The sequence below is a fragment of the Limulus polyphemus genome, unplaced genomic scaffold (genome assembly GCF_000517525.1).
Source record: "Limulus polyphemus unplaced genomic scaffold, Limulus_polyphemus-2.1.2 Scaffold253, whole genome shotgun sequence".
Classification (NCBI taxonomy): domain Eukaryota; kingdom Metazoa; phylum Arthropoda; class Merostomata; order Xiphosura; family Limulidae; genus Limulus; species Limulus polyphemus.
Window position 1 is genome coordinate 21,181 of NW_013665863.1, and position 22,733 is coordinate 43,913.

Sequence of the window (22,733 nt, forward strand, 5' to 3'; positions counted from 1 at the left end):
AAACTTTACAATTGCCTTTGTTAAAATATTAGATTATGATTAGATATTGTGAAAAAAATTGTTATTTATTTAACTATTTTAAAAAAGTACTTGAAAAATTGATCAGTTAATCGACATAGCAGAAAACCTAATAAAAACAGCTCCGGTGCCAGATCTTCTTCTACCACATAGTTAAGTAGCTAGTCTAGTTAGTGTTACCATTTAAAACTATCTTAATTATCAGAACGTGACTTTTAAAACATGTTTCATTAATCATTACTTGTTGTTGTTTTTGTGTAAGCCACTAATATTTTTATATTGATAACATTTAAGAACACATAACTGTCCCTGTTTTTAAAGTTTCTTCTACTTCCTATTACACATTTTTTCGGTTAACTATTGTATTTTCTTAAGCAAGTTCTGTACACTTTAACCCTGAAAAGTTTACAATATAAAGTGTTCCCATAACGTCTTGGAACTTATCGGAATCAAATGTGAACATTCAGGTGAAAGTAATTTTGATTTTAACAAAACATTTCTGATGCTACTATAAAGTGTACAAATACTCATATTTGAAACTTTAACAATGGAGTTATTTCGGTGCAACTTACAATGAACCTGAGTGTTCTAATTTTGTTTTTAAAAACGTGTTGAAGTTTTCTAACGTCAAGCAGAATTACTTGAAAACAAAGTTTTTTTTTTATCCATTAATTAATACATGGCCATTTTGTGAATGAAAGTTCGTTTTCTGAGAGCATTGGAGCTGTTTTGTTTCTTTTCTGATGCTGAACATTTAGTTTGTCATTTTTACTGGTTGGACTATTTAGTTTGTCATGTTACTGGTTAGACTATCTAGTTTGTCATTTTTACTGGTTGGACTATTTAGTTTGTCATGTTACTGGTTAAACTATCTAGTTTGTCATGTTATTCGTTAGATTATCTAGTTTGTCATGTTACTGGTTAGACTATCTAGTTTGTCATGTTACAAGTTAGACCATCTAGTTTGTCATATTACTGGTTAGACCATTTAGTTTGCCATGCTATTGGTTAGATTATCTAGTTTGTCATGTTACTGGTTAGACTATCTAATTTGTCATGTTACAAGTTAGACCATTTAGTTTGTCGTGTTACTGATTAGATTATCTAGTTTGCCATGTTACTGGTTAGTCTATCTAGTTTGCCATGTTACTGGTTAGATTATCTAGTTTGTTATGTTACTGGTTAGACTATCTAGTTTGTCATGTTACTGGTTAGACTATCTAGTTTGTCATGTTACTGGTTAGACCATTTAGTTTGCCATGTTATTGGTTAGACCATTTAGTTTGTCATGTTACTGGTTAGACTATCTAATTTGTCATGTTACAAGTTAGACCATTTAGTTTGTCATGTTACTGGTTAGTCTATCTAGTTTGAGATGTTGCTGGTTAGTACGTGACAAACTGAGTGGCAGGTCATTTTTTTTTAAGATCGCGTGTTTTAAGAATTTGTTTCCTACAAATAAATAGAGATGGAATACAAAACTGAAGGTTTATGTTGCGCATCTCATAATCCGTTTCATTCGTGTTTATGATTTTCTATTTTATTTCTGTATAAGAAAAAACAGTAACGAGTAGGAATAGTAAAACAATACAGTTTGATAAAAGAAGAAAATGCTTTTAATAAATATCACCAGCAAATACAGACAGACTTCGAGACATTTAACTAATTACAACCTTTCTAAATTAAAACATTAAAAAGACACACGTAAAAATAATTGTCACGTATTGTTTTGTTTTGGCATTGAGAGTTTAAATTCTTATTTGCTAATGAAATAAGAACTTGGCTGCATATTATAAACAAGTAACTGAAAACGTATATATAAACCATCACCATTGTGCATTAAAAACCTTACATTTTCACAGTGTTCCCAACAGTTTCATTTCTAGATTCTACAACCCGTACCACATAAGCCCCCATACTGATAATATGATATTATATTGGTTTTTAATCAAACAAAAAGTTAGAGCTTGCAAGGATAGCATGATCCAAAATAAACGAGTCAGCCCTGTAAATCAGTAAATTGGGTGGACTTTTGGTGCAAACAAAATCATTAGGTTTTTTTCTACAAAGAGCTATTTTCTCATCAAAAATATAGCCGTCTGGACAACGATAAAGCAGCCCTATGAGGCCAGATGCCCTTTCTTCGCATCTGTAAAATCTTACGCAGTCAGATTCGAATGGAAAATTACCTGACACTTGACAATCATATAAACTCCCGACATCCACAATCACATTCCCCTGGGTTGTAGTTTCCGTTGACTCTGTCGTTATGTCTGTAGGTATAGTTGTCCCTTCAGTTTCTCCATCGTCAGTACTGTTTTCTGAGCTATCAGTTGGTGGGCAGGCAGTGTTTTCATTGCAGGGAGGGGACTGATCGGGCCAATTACAAATACTTTCACGTTCATCAAAGACAAGTCCATCTGGGCAGTCAAACTCAAATATACTAAAATGTCCATCGTTTCCTCCAAAGTCCACACATCTGTAAAATTTGTGACAATCACGTGGATTTCGAAAGAACCCTACTTCTAGACAGAGAGAACTGCTTTCGTGGGATGATTTGCTACTTTCTTTAGACGAGTCAGACGGCGCTCCCGAAGGAGGTCCACTGACTGTAGTAGAAATCTCTGAAGTTGATTCAATTTCAGGTAAAACATCTCCTGAGGACGGTCCACTTTCTGATGTAGAATTTTCTGATTGTAATTCGCTTTCAGGTGTCGAATTTCTAGCTTGTGATCCTTTTGTTTCACAAAGTGGAGCTTTACTAGCCCAATTGCAAACGCCATGACGTTCATCAAAAACAAGGTCATCTGGACAGTTAAACTTATACTTAATGAATATTTGACCTTGCTCTACACATCTATAAAATCGAGTACAATCATTGGGATCACGGAAGAATCCAGCTTTGGTGCATTCAGATGCACCTGTAGGTTTTTGTGAGGATTCTGAAGCTGATGTTTGGTCAGACCCTGAAGATTCTCTAGCTAAATTTTCATCATTTTCATTCCCTATCAATACAGTCTCTCCTTGAGGTGGTTCTTCTGATACAGGCTGTGTTCGCGGACCTCCTTCTGGAACATCATCTACTTGTGGGTTACTTTCCCCTTGGATTGGCTCTGTTTCCTCCCCTTCTGGTGGAGGTTGTCCGATTTCATTGTCAGCTTCAGGACTGGAGCCTGTTTCTGATTTACTCGAATCAGGTTGATCTGGACCTGATTTAGAATTCTGGTCTTTTGCTTTAGTATCATCTTGTATTCTTTCTTGGCCTGGTGATAGTGGTATTTCATCAGAACCTATAGATGTTTGTTGACTATCACACAGAGGTGCCTTATTTGGCCAATTACAGCTTTCGATAGTTTCGTCAAAAACAAGACCACCTGGACAGTCAAACATATAAATAGCAAAGGGTTCTCCAGTTTCTGTCAGGTTAACACACCTGTAAAATTTATGACAGTTTTCTGGATGACGAAAAAACCCGGCCTTTGAACATGATATCTGTTTTGATGTTTGACCATCACCAGTTTCTTGCAATGACGATGATAAGCTATCATCTGGTCCAGAAATCTCAGAACCAGGGGGTATATCAGAACCTACTGGAGAATCTGGATATTGATTGTCTCCTCCTTCTTTGGAGTCAGATGGACTATCTTGTTCAGCAGGTGACGATGGTTCAGATACACCTACCATTTCTCCAGTTTGAGGATTGTCAGACGCACTGTTTTCACAGGGTGGAGCAAATTGTGGTAATCTGCAGGAGCAGGTAGCTTCATCAAAAACTAATTCATCAGGACAGTCGTACTGTAAAACATTAAAGGTCATAGCTGTACCTGTTAAATCAGAGCAACCATAGAACTTTTTACAGTTATTGGGATGGCGAAAGAAACCTTCACGTAAGCAGACCAGTCTTGAGACATCTGGATTTATGGCTGTCAAAAAGCCTCCTCTATGATTATCATTTTGAATAGCATTTCTGGAGGGGTGACTATAGAAGGCTACATGTGTTTCAGATTTTCCAGGAACTTTAGATCTAAGATCTGAATCTTTTCCTTTTTGAATTACAGACGAATCATCAGTGTTACAAGAAGGTACCATGTATGGCCAATTACAAGAGTAGTAACTTTCATCAAACCAAAGACCTTTTGGACACTCGTAGAAATAGATATAATAAGGGGGGCCTTCTAATGAAGTATTAACACACCTATAAAACTTACTACAATTTGAAGGATGCCTGAAAAATCCTGGTTCATAACAAAAAATACTTTCAACGTCTTTAACAGAATCTTGTGGAGTATCACTATTATCACTAGAAGATGAGGTTTCATCTTGTGTGATCTCATCACTTTCAGCAGATGAGTCACTATCTTCTGCAGAACCACTGTCACTTGGAGATGAAGTGCCTTCTTCTTCTGTGGAATTACTACCACTTGGAGTTGAGACGCTTTCTTCTGTAGAGCCACTGTCACTTGGAGAGGAAGCGCCTTCTTCTGTGGTGTCACCAGTTCTTACTGATGCTTCATTGTCATCAGTTGCTGTAATTGGCTTCTGTGTAGTTTCTTGATCTTCAGAAGGCTTTTCTGTAGTGGAATTTGGGTCCCATATCCCCACATTGTCACAAGGAGGAGCAACGGATGGCCAATTACACAGATTTTCTTGTTCGTCAAAAACCAACCCTTTTGGACAGTCAAAATTAAACAATGTAAACCGTTTCCCATATCCGTCGAAATCGACACAGCGATAAAACCTACTACAGTTCAATGGATTCCGGAAAAACCCTTCTCTGAGGCACGACAGCTTAGTGTCGTATTTGAAACGTAGGCTTAGCTCCACAGGTCGAACTGGAAAAGAGAAAAACAGCAATTTTTCACCTGCAATCATTCTGGATTCCATTGTTATATAATACAATATTTTAACGACTAGCTGTAAATAATCAGAATATAACTGGATATACTTATAATCGAAAAAAATGTAATTTTTATTATCCTACAAATGTATAGTTGAATATAAACATCTATTGGTATAATATATATCACATGGGTTTCTATATCAGCTTGCGAGTTCATCAACGAACACAAATATATAGCTTACTAAGACTCATCTAAAGACCATTGCAATAGAATCCACCTGTTTCTGTAGTGGCTTGAACAATGAATACTTAAAAGGGTTAACGTATTTAACAAATCTTTGCCAAGGTTTAGGCACAGCCATTCCTAATTTAGAACTACTGACTAAAGGGAAGGGAGGGGGTAAATTAGCAGCATCCTCTACCTAGTATGTAGCTATAACCGAATAATGAGACTGACTGTCATATTTAAAACAACCCAAAGCGGAATGTTCAGAGCATGTTCAGCGTCATACAACGACTTGCATTTGGAACCTTGCGATCCGCAGGTCTTCATGCTAATCATTAGGCCACGCCCAGCCCTTAATATTATGATTTTTGATAATAACGTGAGTTCGTTTTATTGGAAAAAATATCAATAATATAAAGATCAAGTTATAATTTCTGCCACACTGATACACAATAATACATCTTCCGATGGGTCACCGGTAAGTTTCAGGACTTACATTGATAAAATCCGGAGTTCGATTCCCCCACAGTAACACATACCACATATGACCAATTATGTAACTGTGCGCTAAAAATCAAAAATAACAAAAATAACTACTTAAAAAAATCAAGTCGTGAATAAAAAGTAAAGAGGCTAATTAAACTTTTAAGTGAGAGCAGTTTTGGAATTTTCTATCATAGCAAGATAAGGATAATATTTTAATTTAGTTACGTTATTATAGGCTAAGTAGGAGCATCAGAGCAACATTCAGATTAAAAGTTTTATTCATAAATAATGTGATGTAATGAGTTAGTACAAACCTTCAGAAGCAACAAGGAACCACGATGAAGAGCAAATAATTAGCTGAAAACCCAACGTCTTCCATTTCTCCATGGTTGACACTACAAACGAAAAAATAAAGAGAACGATGTAAAACTTTAAAAAAAGGAGTTCTAAAACAACGAAATTGTATAAAATCTTCACACCATCTCGTATAAAGTATTAGAATGTTCAGTTTCTGTTATACACATGTCAGAACTTTGGTGACAGATAAGAACGTTTAGATGCTTAATAAAGATAAATTACTGATCCATTTGACGGTTGTTTTCTTGACACGTACGTCTTTACAGCCATTTTTTACTTCCTCTCATGATCTCGACTTGCTGTTTAATGCAGCATGAGTTAATCATTGTGTAAGATTATCCTCTTGTTGTATTCTTTAATCGTTTCCACCTTCAGGTATTCAGAGCACATCAGAATGGTGGAAAATACAGTTCAGTAGAGACAGTCCGAAAAATCTGTCACTGTTAAGTTTTCCAGGCTTAACTGGTTTCAAACATACTGTTTTTGTTATAGACTTAAAATAAGACCCAAAACTCGAGCGCTTTCGAATAGTTGACTATTCTTCTTCAGGAGTTATTGAGTTATAGGAGAAGGTGTAACTTGTAGGCTAAGGGAGTTTTAATATTTATCACTATCATCACGTAATAAAAAAATATTAATAATTTTAGTTATGAACTACTTGTGCTAGGTATGGCTCAGTGTTTAGCATACTTGGACAGTGAATCGTAGAATTTGTTAAGTAACTTCACGCGGAGCTTTTGAAATAAAGAAAGGTATGGAATACAAACACCAATGTATATTTCAAAAACATTTCTCATTTTTATGTTCGAAGTATACTTCAACACATAACATTATCTGTGTGAACTTCCAAAACTGTTAAATGTCTTTTCAAATCAATGTGCCTCAACACGGAACATTATCTGTGTGAAACTCAAAAAATGTAACACGTTTCGTGAAAAAATCATAAATAATATTCAACGTTAAATTGGTACACAATTAAAAATATTTTGTTTAGGCCTATCCATGGCCTTCAAGAATTGACGACTCAACATTTTTCGACATTACAACGTCATCCTCAGGAGTTGTAACGTCGAAACATGTAGAGTCGTTAACTTTTTGAAGGTCATAGATAGGCCTAAATAAAATGTTTTTAATTGTGTACCAGTTTAACGTTAAATATTATTTATGATTTTCACTTTATACACAAGTGCCAAAATACTATAATTACGTTTCGTCAAATCATCGTGCCTCAACACGGAACATTATCTGTGTGAAACTCTAAAAGCTGATATATGTTAATATGGAAGCTGTGTCTGTTCGTAATTAGAGGAAACTATTTTGCCTTCCTTTAGTTACAACAGTTAGTTTTGCTGCCGTCAATTTGAATTTATGGGGAAACATTTTCTTTGTGTATACCTCCTGCTGCGTACAATCACAGATAGAAAAAAAATGGAGAAATGTCATTTAGTTGGATTATTTACTAATATTAACGCCAATAGTCATTGTAATCAGCCATTGCTTTCACACACGTGCGTGTGTGTTTGGGAAGAGTCTCTTATTCTTTTAGTTCGTATTTATACAAGTTATTTTGAACGAGTATATTTTCCCATAATTCTGTTGGCAAACATTCAGTAAACATTAGCCCTAGAATTACTGGTTTTTTTGTTGTTGTTGTTTTAACAGTTTCTTTTAAACGATATAGTTCTTGCGAATCCACGATTGTTGGCTATAGGGGTCCTAATAATACGAGTCATACACACACGAAATTAAACGAAGGTACCATCAATATTGCAATTAATCCGACCAATTACTTTATTCAGTTTTTCGTTAGTTTTTTACACTGTGTGTTACAGCAAGTAAAAATATAAATTATCTCAGTATGTAAACCTAACCAGTAACGAACATTATAAAAACAAGTTTGTAATCTGAGGGTTAAGTGAGCATGGAGAGTATTGTATGTTTGAGTCATAACCTCCAACGAAATTCGTTTCACAACATATACTAAAACTAAAATTCCACAAAATAGAACCACTATGAAAAAAAAAAATGCAATTCCCGGACATGGCTAATACACTCTTAAATGGGTGTAGTTTAAGGAAGTTGCTGTGTTTTATGTGGTATCAACTTAAGTTATCTAATATATATAAATAATCAGGTTCTCTGTCAATAACAATTCAACTATATGTTTGTGAAATATTTTATACCATAATTTCTTTTAGTGTTTTTACAGGGAGGGAGATACTATTGTTGAACAAGCCTTCTTCCATTAAATAAAAAGTTGTCGTCATGTTGCTTATCCACCCAAGAATTCATTTAAATATTATCTGCTATTTTCTCATTAATCACTAGATTAAAAATGTGGTGGTTGTTAATTGCATGTTGATAACATGTATGGAATCAACAACACGTTCCAAAAGGGGTGTGAATTTCAACATTACGGGTTTTGAAACTCACACAAAAAAGTCATCACGTGCACAAAATTCAAATACTTTCAGGCACAGACTTGTGCATTTGGTTAAAATGGCACTAATAAATTTTAGTATACTTTTTAAAACAACAAGAACAAAAATTAAAAAAAAAACATGTAAAAATTCATCATATCTCAGTTTCTTTTCCTATGTAGGTAGTTGAAGATGAATTTCATTGAAAATCGTCTCTTTATAAAACGAAGCAGTTTTGAAAAGAATGATATTTAATGTTATTTATATATTGATGCATATCATAGATTTCGCTACCCTTCACTAACGGGTCAGCGGTAACTTTACGGACTTACAACATTTAAATCCGAGTTTGAATTTTCCTTGGTTGACAGATCGCAAATAGCCTATTGTGTAGTTTTGAACTAACACAAACCATCCAATTTGTAACATATTCTAAACTAATACATTTTCAGTGTGTGTAGTGTTTCACATTTTTCGAGGTATTATTCCTTTGTTTTTAATTAACTCATTTATTTTCTGATCGTGATTCAGATTCAGTGCCTTAATTACAGACATTAGTCATCTCTCGTTAGCAATTTCACTAGGTAGGCTCGAACCGGACTTACTAACAATGATCATGACGTCACACCCAGTTTAGTCTTCTGGTGCCCGTTCAGCCGTCTCTGCAATAAAATGTTAAATGAAGGATCTTGTGAAATGAACAATAGGATAAATGATAATGAGAATACTTGTGAAATGTTGGAATGATTAGTGAGAACTCCAACCAGACATGAATGGTAAAGTAAGACGTAAAGGTTTCATGTCTACATAAGAAAAGCTAGAGGTTTCATTTAATACACCGAAACGTAATAAAATAAATCGTTTCTTCTTTGTCTTGTATTTTTCTTTTGAGGAAAGATACACCATGTGCTTATCTACGCTCTGTCCACTTAGAGGAGCTCCGAATTTTAGCATTGTAAGTCCGTAAACTTACCGCTGACTCACGGGGGGGGGGGCAAATTCAATTTATAACCAATACATTTGCGCTTTTCTTTTTTTATTATACTGAACAGATATTTTGAGGGCTTGACATCTTTTTGCTAGACCTAGAGACAAGCAACTAGTGTATAAGATGATTTAAAATACATAAACATTTCAATAAATAATTAAAAAGGCGTATAACTGTCGAAATGTTGCATTAGGATTTTTTAGCAATTTATTCATGATTTTAGCTATTTTATTTTACTTTACATAGTCCCTCAAGTATTAAATAATTTAATATTTTGTTACAACAATAAAACGATATATGATTAAGAGAAACGCAAATATGTCGAATTGTCATTCCTATGCTAACCCTAATAAGGCAGATCTGTTCGTCAAAAGTAGATTATATACTAAAAGCCAGGATTTGATTCCCCGTGTTGAGCAAAGTGTATATAACCCATTGTGTAGCTTTGCATTAAAACACAACACCAGCATCTATTTGTTTAAACTGAAGATAAAATGCGAAATTTTTAGTTTATCAGTACGTTTTCACTTTTTCCATAATTTATTGTTTGGTTTGTTTCTTTGTTGATTTTTTGCGAAAAGCTCGAGAGCTACCTGCGTTAGCCGTCCCTAATTTTGAAGTGATAGACTAGAATTAAGACAGCTAGACAATAGCACCCACCGCCAACTCTTGGATTACTTTTATAACGCACTCACTACTCCAAAGTTTGGAGCGCGAGTTTTTAATAGATTCCATAGGCAGAGGCGAATCCATTGTGTTTGAAGATGATTAAATCATTTGGAAATAAAAAAAGTGTCTGGAAAAGAAAGACATTAACCTAGAGTGATCAGCGCAGAAATAAGGATTACTTTGTTAATATTATATAAATTTACGTTGTTAATGGTTTGTACATTAATAACAGTTTCAGCTAAGATAAAAGTTTCAGTAATTTGTAAGTGTTTGTTTTCCTACCACAGACATGCCTTATTAAGAAAAATTAGAATATGGTGTAACATATCCTAATTCTTGTGTCGTAGGCCTCACAATGACATTTTGTACACATCTCGAGGTCGAAATGTTTAATAAACTCGCACTGGAGGTTGGAATTAACCAAATTCTGGTTAATTCCATCTGTGCCCGCAAGGTGGCAGGAGGCTGTTTAATCTTTCGTGAATAATGACATTCCAAAACTCTAGGGCGTCAATTTAACACGGGACTAATTACATTTTGTAAGCTTAAATAACGCACATTAAGCTTCACTATGTTCAGCCAAACTGTTTTCAGTGAAGAATATAAATCAACCATGGCAACGGGAAAGTTACTAACCGTCTCAAGTACTTGTGGTAAGAAACCATGTAAGGATTCCTGTTTCGTTGGACCGATTTGTACTTAAATATAATTATCGGAGATTATTTTTCAAAGCTGAATTTCTGCAAGTTGCTGAAGCTTGTTTCCTTGTTTATTAATGTGGAAAGAAACTTAATATTGTTAAACAAATATTTTGAAACAATAGTTGTTTTCTTTTTCTTCTCACAGTAAATTGATATGCATTTCTATATATATATATACATATATAAAATACAAGTTTCTCATTTGGGTAACTTGTACTTTAAACTGATTATTTCAAATTTGAGGCTTGATTAGATAGTTGTAAACTTGTATTGCCACGCCACGTTTTTAGGCTAGTCTCACATAAACCTTTAAAGGAATCGGTTTCAGTCTGAAAATTATTTATCAAAGCCCTAAAATGAAAATATAGCCTGTAATCATCTGCGTACTAATGCAATGGTTTATTATTAGAAAAAAAATCAATTACGTAAACGAATAATTAAAAAAAAAACGGGAAGGGGTAACTAATTATATAGAATTTCTCACGGTCATCACCAAATTCCAATTATACAGCACCTGCTGAATTGTGTACTAACCTAGGGACTTCGTTCTCTAATAGAATCTTCTTGCGCCGTGAGCCAGCATCACGACGAAGTGATGAAATCAGGAACAGTGCCAAATATATCATAAAACAATATTTTGATGAAAGTGACGGTTTTCGAATCGTGTTTTTACCCCTTTATTAACCATATTATCAAACGATTACTATGATAATCTTTGACCCATACTTTGTACTTAAGGTATTTATTGTTAAGTCTATATACTAATAAACTTATCATCAACTTCTGAGAGAGAGTGTTTTAAGATTTTTCACTATATGAGCTTGATCGTGTATTTCTTTAGCACGGAATAATACAGCCTTTAAGAAAAACTATACACATCTAATCAGTTGGCCTAAAATATTTGTGATTGAAATCACGTAAACTGCAAATGTTTGTTTCCCCACATTCCTCGTACTTTATCAATTTTTAACTCAAAATGAGAGGTGTGTACATATAGAATATCAGATCTATCTTTTGTTTCCTACAAGCCATGAGTAATGTGGGGAAAAAGCCCCTTGTATGAATAACCGGCACTTGTGTAATATATAAGATTATAATAAATAATTAAAAACAACTTTTTACACAATTTAAATTTTATTGAAGCCGTACGGTTTCCACTTTAAAACAACACTCTACAAGTACTATTTTCGACGTGATCTACGTCATCTTATAATTTTAAAGCATCTTGTGCAGTAGCTTGTTGGAGCCAAATAATATCTATAAATAATTATATAGAATTCCGAACTACGACTACAAAACTGAACTTCTCCACCTATCTAGAGTGTATATACTCCACCTATCTAGAGTGTATATACTTCACCTATCTAGAATGTATATACTCCACCTATCTAGAATGTATATGCTTCACCTATCTAGAATGTATATACTCCACCTATCTAAAGTGTATATACTCCACCTATCTAAAGTGTATATACTCCACCTATCTAAAGTGTATATACTCCACCTATCTAAAGTGTATGTAATTCACGCATCTAAGGTATATATACTCCACCTATCTAAAGTGTATGTAATTCACGCATCTAAGGTGTATGATTTCCCGCACATTTAAAGTTAGGTATCATATATTTTCTACAAGTTTGAAACATGTTGCAGAACCAGTATTAAAAGGGGAGCTTTATATACACTCTAGATAGGTGGAGCATATACACTCTAGATAAGTGGAGCATATACACTTTAGATGGGTGGAGTATATACACTTTAGATGGGTGGAGTATATACACTTTAGATAGGTGGAGTATATACACTTTAGATAGGTGGAGTATATACACTTTAGATGGGTGGAGTATATACACTCTAGATAGGTGGAGTATATACACTCTAGATAGGTGGAGTATATACACTCTAGATAGGTGGAGTATATACATTCTAGATAGGTGAAGCATATACACTCTAGATAGGTGGAGTATATACACTCTAGATAGGTGGAGTATATACACTCTAGATAGGTGGAGTATATACACTCTAGATAGGTGGAGTATATACATTCTAGATAGGTGAAGCATATACACTCTAGATAGGTGGAGTATATACACTCTAGATAGGTGGAGTATATACACTCTAGATAGGTGGAGTATATACACTCTAGATAGGTGGAGTATATACACTCTAGATAGGTGGAGTATATACACTCTAGATAGGTGGAGTATATACACTCTAGATATGTTAAATTATATAGTTTTTTATTATTACAAAATCTGTAATTTGTATGTTTGATATTTTCTATGTTGTTCACTGTGTGTTACAGACGAAAAGTAAAATGTAGAAAAAGGGACTTTATTACTAAACTTAAAATAGATTCCGTTGCCTAATCTTGAGATTCAATCCCTAATCTTTAAGTGGGTTCTGTTCCTAATCTTAATAGGAATTATATCCATAACCTTAAAAACCGAGGCTTCTGTCATGAACTTAATAGGTTTATTTTCACTAATTGTATGGTACGCACGTATGTTAATTTTCGACACTACATCAGGATAACCAATCGTGTGGTAACGATGTCTCAACTAATTACAGGTTCTATTCAACTGTCAATCATTTCTGAGAAGGTTGAAAGTCTCCAAAAAGCGTGGCGTCACGGAGCCGTCGACCTCTAGTGTCAATCACGGGAATAACACAGAAGAATAGCCTGTTCAGCATCGTTTACTCTTTACTGTTTGCTGAAACATCGAAGTCTTGTCAGGTGACAAGAGCTGCATTCCAATTGAACAGTTAAAATTTTCAAATTGTATGTCGTTTCTCTGATATTTTGAATACGAAGGACTATTAATGCAACAGGATACCATGATTTTTTACGATGTTCACATGTTGTGCGTGGCCAGAGATTAGGTTACTTATTGTTAACATACCCAAGAGTAATGTGGAAAAAAAAGAAGCTTTTTATGAATAAAATTATGCTGGTCTAAACAGCCACACTTCTTATACTTTGTTTATCAAAACTCATGGCCGATATGTTTTATTACTGGCAAATACGACCGTTCAGCTTTCTTTCGGGTAATTCTATACTGAATACTTTCCAGGATTGGAGATCTCGTGATTTCAATCACCACTTGAAGTAAGCTACAACATAAATATAAGAACCGTGTGTGGAATACTTTAGTATTTAAAGTTTAGAAATGTTTTTAATAATTCATTGCGAAATTGTTTGTTTTTTTAATTTCGCGCAAAGCTACACGCGGGCTATCTGCGCTAGCTGTCCCTAATTTTGCAGTGTAAGACTAGAGGGAAGGCGGCTAGTCATCACCACCCACCGCCAACTCTTGGGCTACTCTTTTACCAACGAATAGTGGGATTGACCGCACATTATAACGCCCCCACGGCTGAAAGGGCGAGCATGTTTGGTGTGACGGAGATTCGAACCCGCAACACTTAGATTGCGAGTCGAGCGCCTTATCCATTCTGGCCATGCCGGGGCCATTGCGAAATTAAAAACTGATCGACTTATTCCATTAATCGTTCCTGCATGAAACCTCACCCTGTATTTATTACGCTCCTCTATATATATATAAAATCGCAGAATTTCCTAAATGTAACTAAAACAAATAAACTAAAATTAAACCCTAAAAAATAGCAACATTTATTAAAGGAACTTCATCACTGTCCACCTACGTCAGAGTATGTGTAATGTGCGTGTGATTAAACATTGCAGCACCTCCAGGTAGCTTAATAAATTCAATTACGATAATAGTAACTCTTAAAGCCTAACTGAGGTTATTAAACAATTAAGAACTTATTTACCGCCCCCCATTCTCCGGTACTTAACGCTTGTTTATGTAACGAACGCCAATTCCTCAAAAACTGTTAAAATAAAAAGGAATCGTTTAAAAAACTATCTCATTTTGCTTTAAATAAAGAATACTTTTCTCAGCTTCGCGTCCGTGGCTTTAAAATGCTTTAAGTTAATTTGTATTTAAAGAAATGAAGTTTAGTTCAATATAAGGAAAACAACAATGTAATTCACGCACAATTCCCAAGCTCGGTTAAATGGATAGGCCTAATTAAAGAACCGATAACTACGATGTCAGGTTGGGTCGGATCAAGGAGATCAGTGGTTTAGCAGTAAATCTGACAACTTATAACGTCCCGTGGTGGGCACAGCACAGATAGCCCATTATGTAACTTTGCGCTTAATAACAAACAAGTAAGGAAAGAATAAGAAATGTATAAAACGATTATAAATGAATTAAAATCTATTAAGCCTAAGTTTTCCAGCTGATAACAGCCCTTCTTCGAAGTCATATATACCGAAATCTTAGGCTTAATAAAGTTTATATTTTTCAAAAATATTAGAATCCGGTTTCGAACCAATGAAAACAGAAAGTAACAATAATATTTCTTCAACAGTAATAACTTCCGGTTTTGAATGAATGAAACGGAAATAATTTTTTTATTGCCTTGAATGTATGAAAACGGAAGTTAACAATAATATGTCTTCCACAGTAATAACTTCCGATTTTGATAAATGAGAATAAAACTGATCATCTTAAAGCTTCTTAGTATCACTTACACTGTAATAACTTTAGTTTTGTTTAAAAGAAAACGGAAGTTAACATTTCAAAGCTTCCTGGCATCCGTTTGATATTTTCTGACGTTTTGTGTTTGTCAATGGTGAAGTTGGAACGACACAATTTTGTAAAAGTTTGTAGTGTACAAACGTCATCTCTATATTTGAAAAGAAAATTGACAGACAATTTCCTCACAGACTATTTGACTTAACAATTCCCTCCTCTTTCGTCATCTTTTGCCAAGTGAAAGGCGTGGTTCGGGAGGTGCACAGTTCGTAACCTTCATCTAGAAGTTTCCTTATTTCAGCCCATCCCTGCAGCAAAATGCATCGTCACTCAAGTTCTTATACACCTGTCCTAACAGCAGGAAGTCTGACGATCATGAAGACATTTATCAAGAGCGCCACAAGGGGCTCTCTCAATCCATTGGAGTACCTTTTTACCTGTGAACTCGGTTTCCGCGGTCAAAGCCCGCTTGTTTAAGAACATTTTATGCATTCAAGGGCAGCACTGTTACCTAATTTACTGAAAATGTGGGCGTAATCTATAATTACGACATATTGAAAGAGAAAAAAGTCTTATAGAAAACACTTTGGGTGATCCAGGAAAACTTTAGCGGAAGTACTTTTTAGGGTAACTCTCTATCGTTTATAGTTCAGCTGTACGACATGAGTAACGTTTCTCGTAGTCTGTCTCTAGAAACTAGTGTAAAATATAAAAATAAACCAATGACAAAAGCTTTTTAAAATTAGAAATTTGATCAGATATACATTTTAAAACTTTTCTAAAGTTAAAGTGAAGACTTTCTGCTCCGTGATAAATTTTTCTTATTTTTGAGAAACTTCAAATGAGTAAATATTTTATAATTAAACTATAAACAAACATAATTAGAAGAAAAAAATATATTTTCTTTCCCATTTGAACATTTGCACCACTAAAGGATCAAAAATAGTTTATATTTTATGAGCTTGAAACACTTCAAAGCAGCCAATAGAGTTTATCACACTTGGAAATTTGATAGGACAAAACTATCTTGAAAACAAATAATATATATATACATTTTTTAGAATTTTTCACACAATGCTTCTTGTTTACTAGTAAACGGGTCCACAAGACAAGATGTCTTATTTACTGCTAGTTTTACTGAAATTTAAACGACATGAACTTTTTTGTTTGTTTTGGTATTGTGAAAACAAATATTGTTTTGCTTTATGTTCGCTAGGTTTGTTATTTACAAGAAATACCGTCCGCCATCATCAATCGAGAGCAATAAACAACAAACTAAATCAATGATTGAAATGGCAATAGTTTTGGTTCGTGATGAGAAACTTCCCACAGTTAAAATTAAGAAGATTTCCTTCACTTCAGATGATTTTACGTGTTTTATCGAAGCAATCGTTAAAACTTTGTGGTGGAGAACTTCGAGGATTTACTTGCTCAAAATATAATCTTTATGAGTAACAAGAGTATTCTACTTTTGGTGTCGTACTTTGTTTTTTTCAGTTGAAAAGCAAATTAGAAAGATGTTTGTGGTTTTCGCTGTGGTAGTTTGAGTTGTTAAAAGGTTGCTTATTAAGAAGTGCTTTAGCTCAGTTGGTAGAATATATCGCACAAAATAAATAAATTAGCACAAAAATCGTAAAAACTTGTGGTTTCGATGAATTAAACATTGTTTAAATTTGTCCGATAACAGTATACAAATACTGAATGGTTATGAGGGCCACAAGTGATTTTTTGCTCGAAATCGCCAGTCGATAATTGTTTCTCTTCTGCAATGAGACTCTGCAGAGTCATCTGTGAGTAACTGAAAACTTATGTCATCAGATATATTTGCATCAGTTTTATGAGTAATTAGATTTAGATAAATCAGTGTGTTTACACTGTGCTGCTCTGTAATTAGGTTTAGATAAATCAGCGTGTTTTCACTGTGTTTTGATGTTAGAACGAGCTGCCCGCACGCGACGTCATGCATGTATGGCAACGGCCTTGACAACTAGGCAACAGTCATGCGATCTGTTGACCAACTTTTCAAACTAACATTTCAAATGTTTCATACCACGTGATACGCTCTCGGCCAGTCACGACGGAGAATCCATACTAAGGGTAGAATAATATATCTGTGATGAGCATGGCACAGATAACCCATTGTGTAGCTTTGTGCTTAATAACGAACAAACAAAGAATAAAATATCTTGATGAGTCATAGACTGAAGCAAAAAGCTTCATTCAAAGTTGGTAATTAACTATAAAAAGGTAAAATCCTGGGAGCATCACTTAAATCAAACTCAATATCTGAGATTGTAGAGAAGTTTAGATGATAAAGGGGAGAATGAGTATGACTTCAAAATGTTTTTTACTCAAGCACAATCTATTATTAGTGAATAAAAAAGTCGTCCTTGTTAACGGGATCCATGATTCTGAATTCAATTCTTTGGAAAAGTTTAAGCAACGTTAGAGTAAAAGAGAAAATGTTAGTCTAAAAATTAACTTAAATGAACCAACGTCAGTCTTTTATAATGTATATATATATATATTACTTACAGAAGGTGTTAGTGAAATAAATAGTAAAATTGTCCAAATATTGCATTAACTTTAAATAAGTTCCAAAGCGATAGTGTTACAGAAAAACAAGATTTCTGTTACGTTTGAAAAAGAACAATCTAACGCGATTTGTTAAAATGAAATTGAAGTAAACCAGACTGCAAATTCGGTTTTCTTGTTAACGAGAAGTAAATTTTGTCGTTGACCTTGAAATCACTAGTCTAAGGAGTTTACTTGAATTTGTTTTAAAATATTATTAACATTGTAATAGCCTTTTTTTAACTTTGTCAGAAATGAAGTTCTCTGTATAGCTTCAAGACAGAAAAAAAATCGCTTTTTTTCAACGATTCAGGTTATTAATATCGAAATATTCCCCGTAATGTTATTAAATACAGACTTGTTTTAGGATATTAATGTTTAAAGCTCTATCTGTAAGTAGGAATTTATACAAAATGCTCACTCATACGTAAAAATAACGAAATACCGCTGCTTTTCTTTGTTAGTTTCATATCTTGGATATTGAATCTTTGTACGAGAGATGGAAGAATCTACGGAATTCAGAATTCTATTTTTCGGACATATAAAATAAATTAAACAAACATAGCAAAAGGCTGGATATTGGAGTTCAATATTATATAGCTAGATACTTCTGCAGATTGAGTTTTATAGTTCAATAAGTCGGATACTATAGGTCAGTAAGCTGGGTGTTATATTATATATCAATTGATTGAATGCAATATGTCAGACTTATCATGTTGATGGTTTGAACAATTCTACTTCATTGCTTTTGTTCAAGTGTAAATGCAGATTTTTTTTTTCACGGAATAAGCTGCACGCACGCGACGTCGTGCATGCATTGGCAACGGCCTTAACAACTGGGCAACAGTCATACGATCTGTTGACCAACTTTTCAAGGCAACAATTGAAATGGCTGGAACAATTTTACTTCATTGTTTTTGTTCATGTGTAAATGCAAGTTTGTTTTTTTTCCATATGCATATTATGTACACTGTATCTAATCTCGCTAGATACAATATACTTTCTTACACAAGTTCAAAGTTTACTTCTATAACATGTTAACTCGTGTTTAATTCTGCATTTACAAAAATATAAAGAAATTTTCCCTTATTTATTTCAACTGTCGTGAATTCATTTACTCAATAATATTATACCCGAATAAAAAAGTTATATAAATGTTGAAGTGCATAAATGTAATTCATTTCTTAAGAGATTAATGACCCATACATCCCTGAAAGGTTTATTACTGTGGCATGCAGGAAGGGTTGTAACGAAGAGAAAAGTACAAAGAGGAGGAGTGGAAGGAATGTATACAGTGTGAAGGTTTTTGTTTAAATATCTCACGTGGAAACTATGCATTTTTAAAGTTGCGCTGTTTGTTTGTTTGCTTGTTTGTCTGAAATTAAGCACAAAGCTACACAATGGGCTATCTGTGCTCTGCCCACCACGGGTATCGAAACCCGGATTCTTGCGTTGTAAGTCCGCAGACATACCGCTGTGCTACTAGGGGGCGTTGCGCTGTTATCGCCAAATGATAGTTGAGAACAAACAACAAAGCTAAAACACTATTTAATATGAAGTTGACGTAACGAACACTATCTTCAATAGTTAGAAGATGAGGTTTAGTGCCAGATGGAAAAATAGTCAGAGAGTACTGTTCTAAAATCAATCGAGAAAACATAGCTTTTAGATTGTTTGTTTTTTGAATTTCGCGCAAAGCTACACGAGGGCTATCTGCGCTAGCCGTCCCTAATTTAGCAGTGTAAGACTAGAGGGAAGGCAGCTAGTCATCACCACTCACCGCCAACTTTTGGGCTACTCTTTTACCAACGAATAGTGGAATTGACCGTCACATTATAACACCCCCACGGCTGAAAGGGCGAGCATGTTTGGTGTGACGGGCATTCGAACCCGCGACCCGCAGATTGCGAGTCGAGTGCCCTAAACCACCTGGCCATACCGGGCCTGAGCTTTTAGAGCCTGTGTATATGGGAGGAAGGGGTTGTTTCAAACATTCGAATTCATTCAGAAACACTCTGCATTATTACGATACATTTCCGTGGTGGCGCTTTCCTCAAAGTAAAACGAATACTTTAAAAGCTACGGGTTAAATGCTGATGGAAAACCAACAAGCCTAAAAATAGTTATAAAAACAAGTTAACTGTATATTTTTTTTTCTTTCTGATATTACTGTTAAGTAGTCCAAAAAATATTATTTCTGATATATCTTTTCGTTCGATACCAGAACTCATCAGTTGGGCGGGAAGATGGGGTACAAAAGATTCTATGAAACTATATTTACATAGGCAGTATAATACTTTAAAAGTTACGGCTTAAACTCTATATGTCTGAGTATCTAACATGTATGGTTAGGATTAATTAATGGCCTATAATCGCCTTCTCTTGTTAATTATTTAATCAACATTACTTTTAAATTAAGTCTAACTCTACGTTTCGATTGTTAATCTACTGTCATCTTTAGGTGTGTAGCCGTAAGATATACTGTTTCAGTGATTCGAACCTTGGATCTTAGAACTAGAGGGTGGAAGCACTATTCAGTAGAGTTAGTTAAAATGTCAGATTCATTTGAAGTTAACTAACAGAATAACAGAAAATGGTTAACTAAGAAAACAAAGCGATTAAAGACCACTCATTAAGACCATTCATTTGAGGAACAAAAGTACATCGTTAGATCAACTATCGGTCGAATTATTCAGTGTCAAGATTGGATACATATCGCTAGCTGAAATGTTCTGTGACTGCTTCTCTGCGTATAGAACTGGGACAGCATAGATTTATCTTACTCTTTTTCTGGTTTTCATCTTCCTTCATATTAATATCGGAAACTGTTTCAGCTTTCCGTAGTAAAACTATAAATATATTTACGTGCAATATACTCTCACAAATTTCGTAATGCATTTGACACAAATCTGAAAGTAATTTAAAGTAAAATATAAAAATTCACAGCGAATAACGTTTTATAGAACACAATTAAAATCTTTTAGAACTGTTAATCAGTTTAAATAAAGATTTTAATTGTGTATTATAAAACGTTGTTCGCTGTGAATTTAATATCTTAAATATATACACAAGCTCCTTGAATTTTAACTTTTTAATTAATTTAATATCGGTACAGAATTCACTCTCATCACAATCTGACATTTCATTCATAGGCACATGTAAATCAGGCGTGCTTAAACTAGTATAAGTTTGAAAAATTCTGTTTTTATTTACGCTAATTAAATCGTAGGTAAATACATAGTCCTACTTTTTGTTTAAACGTTTTCATCAAAACATCCAATGTGTAAGGTTATAGAATAAATTAGTACTTATACTTTAATATGTAATTTTTTTAACTTTTCTAGCCAACCGATTCTCGTTCATCTACATCTCAATAGTACGTTTATTACTGTCCACCTTGCGAAACGAGGTGAATGACTTAAATTTGTGGGTGGATCACTGAAGGTTTCCATTCTGAACTCTCTTCTCCTTGACCCAAGTACGTTCTACCGGCATCCCGAGTCATTTAAACTAGAGAATGTATGACCAAAAACAGGAGAAGAAATAAAAAAAAAACTCTTGATATCGTCGTCGCCCAAACTAATCTTGGGTCAACCAATAGGTTAAAGCAAAGGAAACGGAACAGGTACACAATGCAGCAGTTTAAGTGTGAGCAGCCAACCTTAAAAAGACAAGTCGCGACAGTATGGAGATTGGGTAGAGGGCGCGATTCTGCCTCTGTTTGACGTCCATAGCTTGAACTTTTAAAAATAAATAAATAAAAATATGGATAAAAAAGTATAACTTTAGACCTTGAAAACTAAAAAAAATGAAATAAATAGAAATGATTAAGCCACAAAAAAAGTCTTCTAGCTGTTAATGAAGAGAGAATGTCACTTTAAACACGTGTGTTGGGCGTGGCCTAGTCATTAGCTCTGCCGTGACTGTCAGTCCGAGGGTTTATGGCTCGCGACAGTTGCCTTAAAAAAAAACCTCACCGCACATTTTGGGGCCATGGATGCGCTATAAAAGTGACGGTCAAATCCCTCTATTCAGCCAAACAACAGTAGCCCAAGAATTAGTGGTGGGTAACTTTCCTTTAGACTATCAGTTCAAAATTAGAAACTGGTATGCGCAGTAGTTCGCTGTGTAGTTTTGAGCGAAAAGTTTGTTTGTTTGTAATTAAAGCTACACAATGGGCTATCTGTACTCTGGCCGCCACGGGTATCAGAACCCGGATTCTAGCGTTGTAAGTCGCAGGCATACCGCTGTGCCACTGGGGGGGGGGCGATATTATAGAAAGGTAGCGCTACAAAGTTTTATGAATTACCTGAAGTAATACGTAACACTTCGTAGCACTGTGTTACACAACATCCGCAGGTTAATTCAGGTAATACGTACCACTTTGTAGCACTACGTTTCTACAATATCAGCGAGTAACCTGCGGATGTTGTGTAACACAGTGCTACAAAATATTACGTATTATTCAAACTAACCTAGGGATATTGTGTAGCACAGTGTTATATACTGCCTACGGATACTGCGTAATGCAGTGATACAAAATATTATATATTGGCTACGAAAAGACAAGCAACTATCACTTCTGTGTTTGAAACAATTATGTAACACGCCCTAAAGTAGGATCCATGTTCCATCATTTCATTCAATACTAAGTCATGCTGAAATTAAACATTTTTGGCGATATATGTATTAGGTAATATGTTGACGATACGGCGTGTTTCAGTAAACTGTCATTAAAGAATATTTAAATTCTTTGAATAATGTTTGGAAAATATCAAGATGTCAGTGTTTTTGACAAAAATATCTTACGTAGGAAGAAGGCATTTATTGAATAGTTATTATAATGTACATTTATGCAATTTTAAATAAATAACAAACTGTTGAGATGA

General features: G+C 34.5%; 1 protein-coding gene across 1 annotated transcript; it reads right to left on the reverse strand.

The window, feature by feature from the left end:
- Nucleotides 1-1,962: 1,962 nt before the first annotated feature.
- On the reverse strand, nucleotides 1,963-4,902 carry LOC106478813 (dentin sialophosphoprotein-like). Its single transcript, XM_013939383.1, has one exon. The coding sequence runs from the start codon at nucleotides 4,900-4,902 to the stop codon at nucleotides 1,963-1,965; it is 2,940 nt and encodes a 979-aa protein (XP_013794837.1).
- Nucleotides 4,903-22,733: the final 17,831 nt, after the last annotated feature.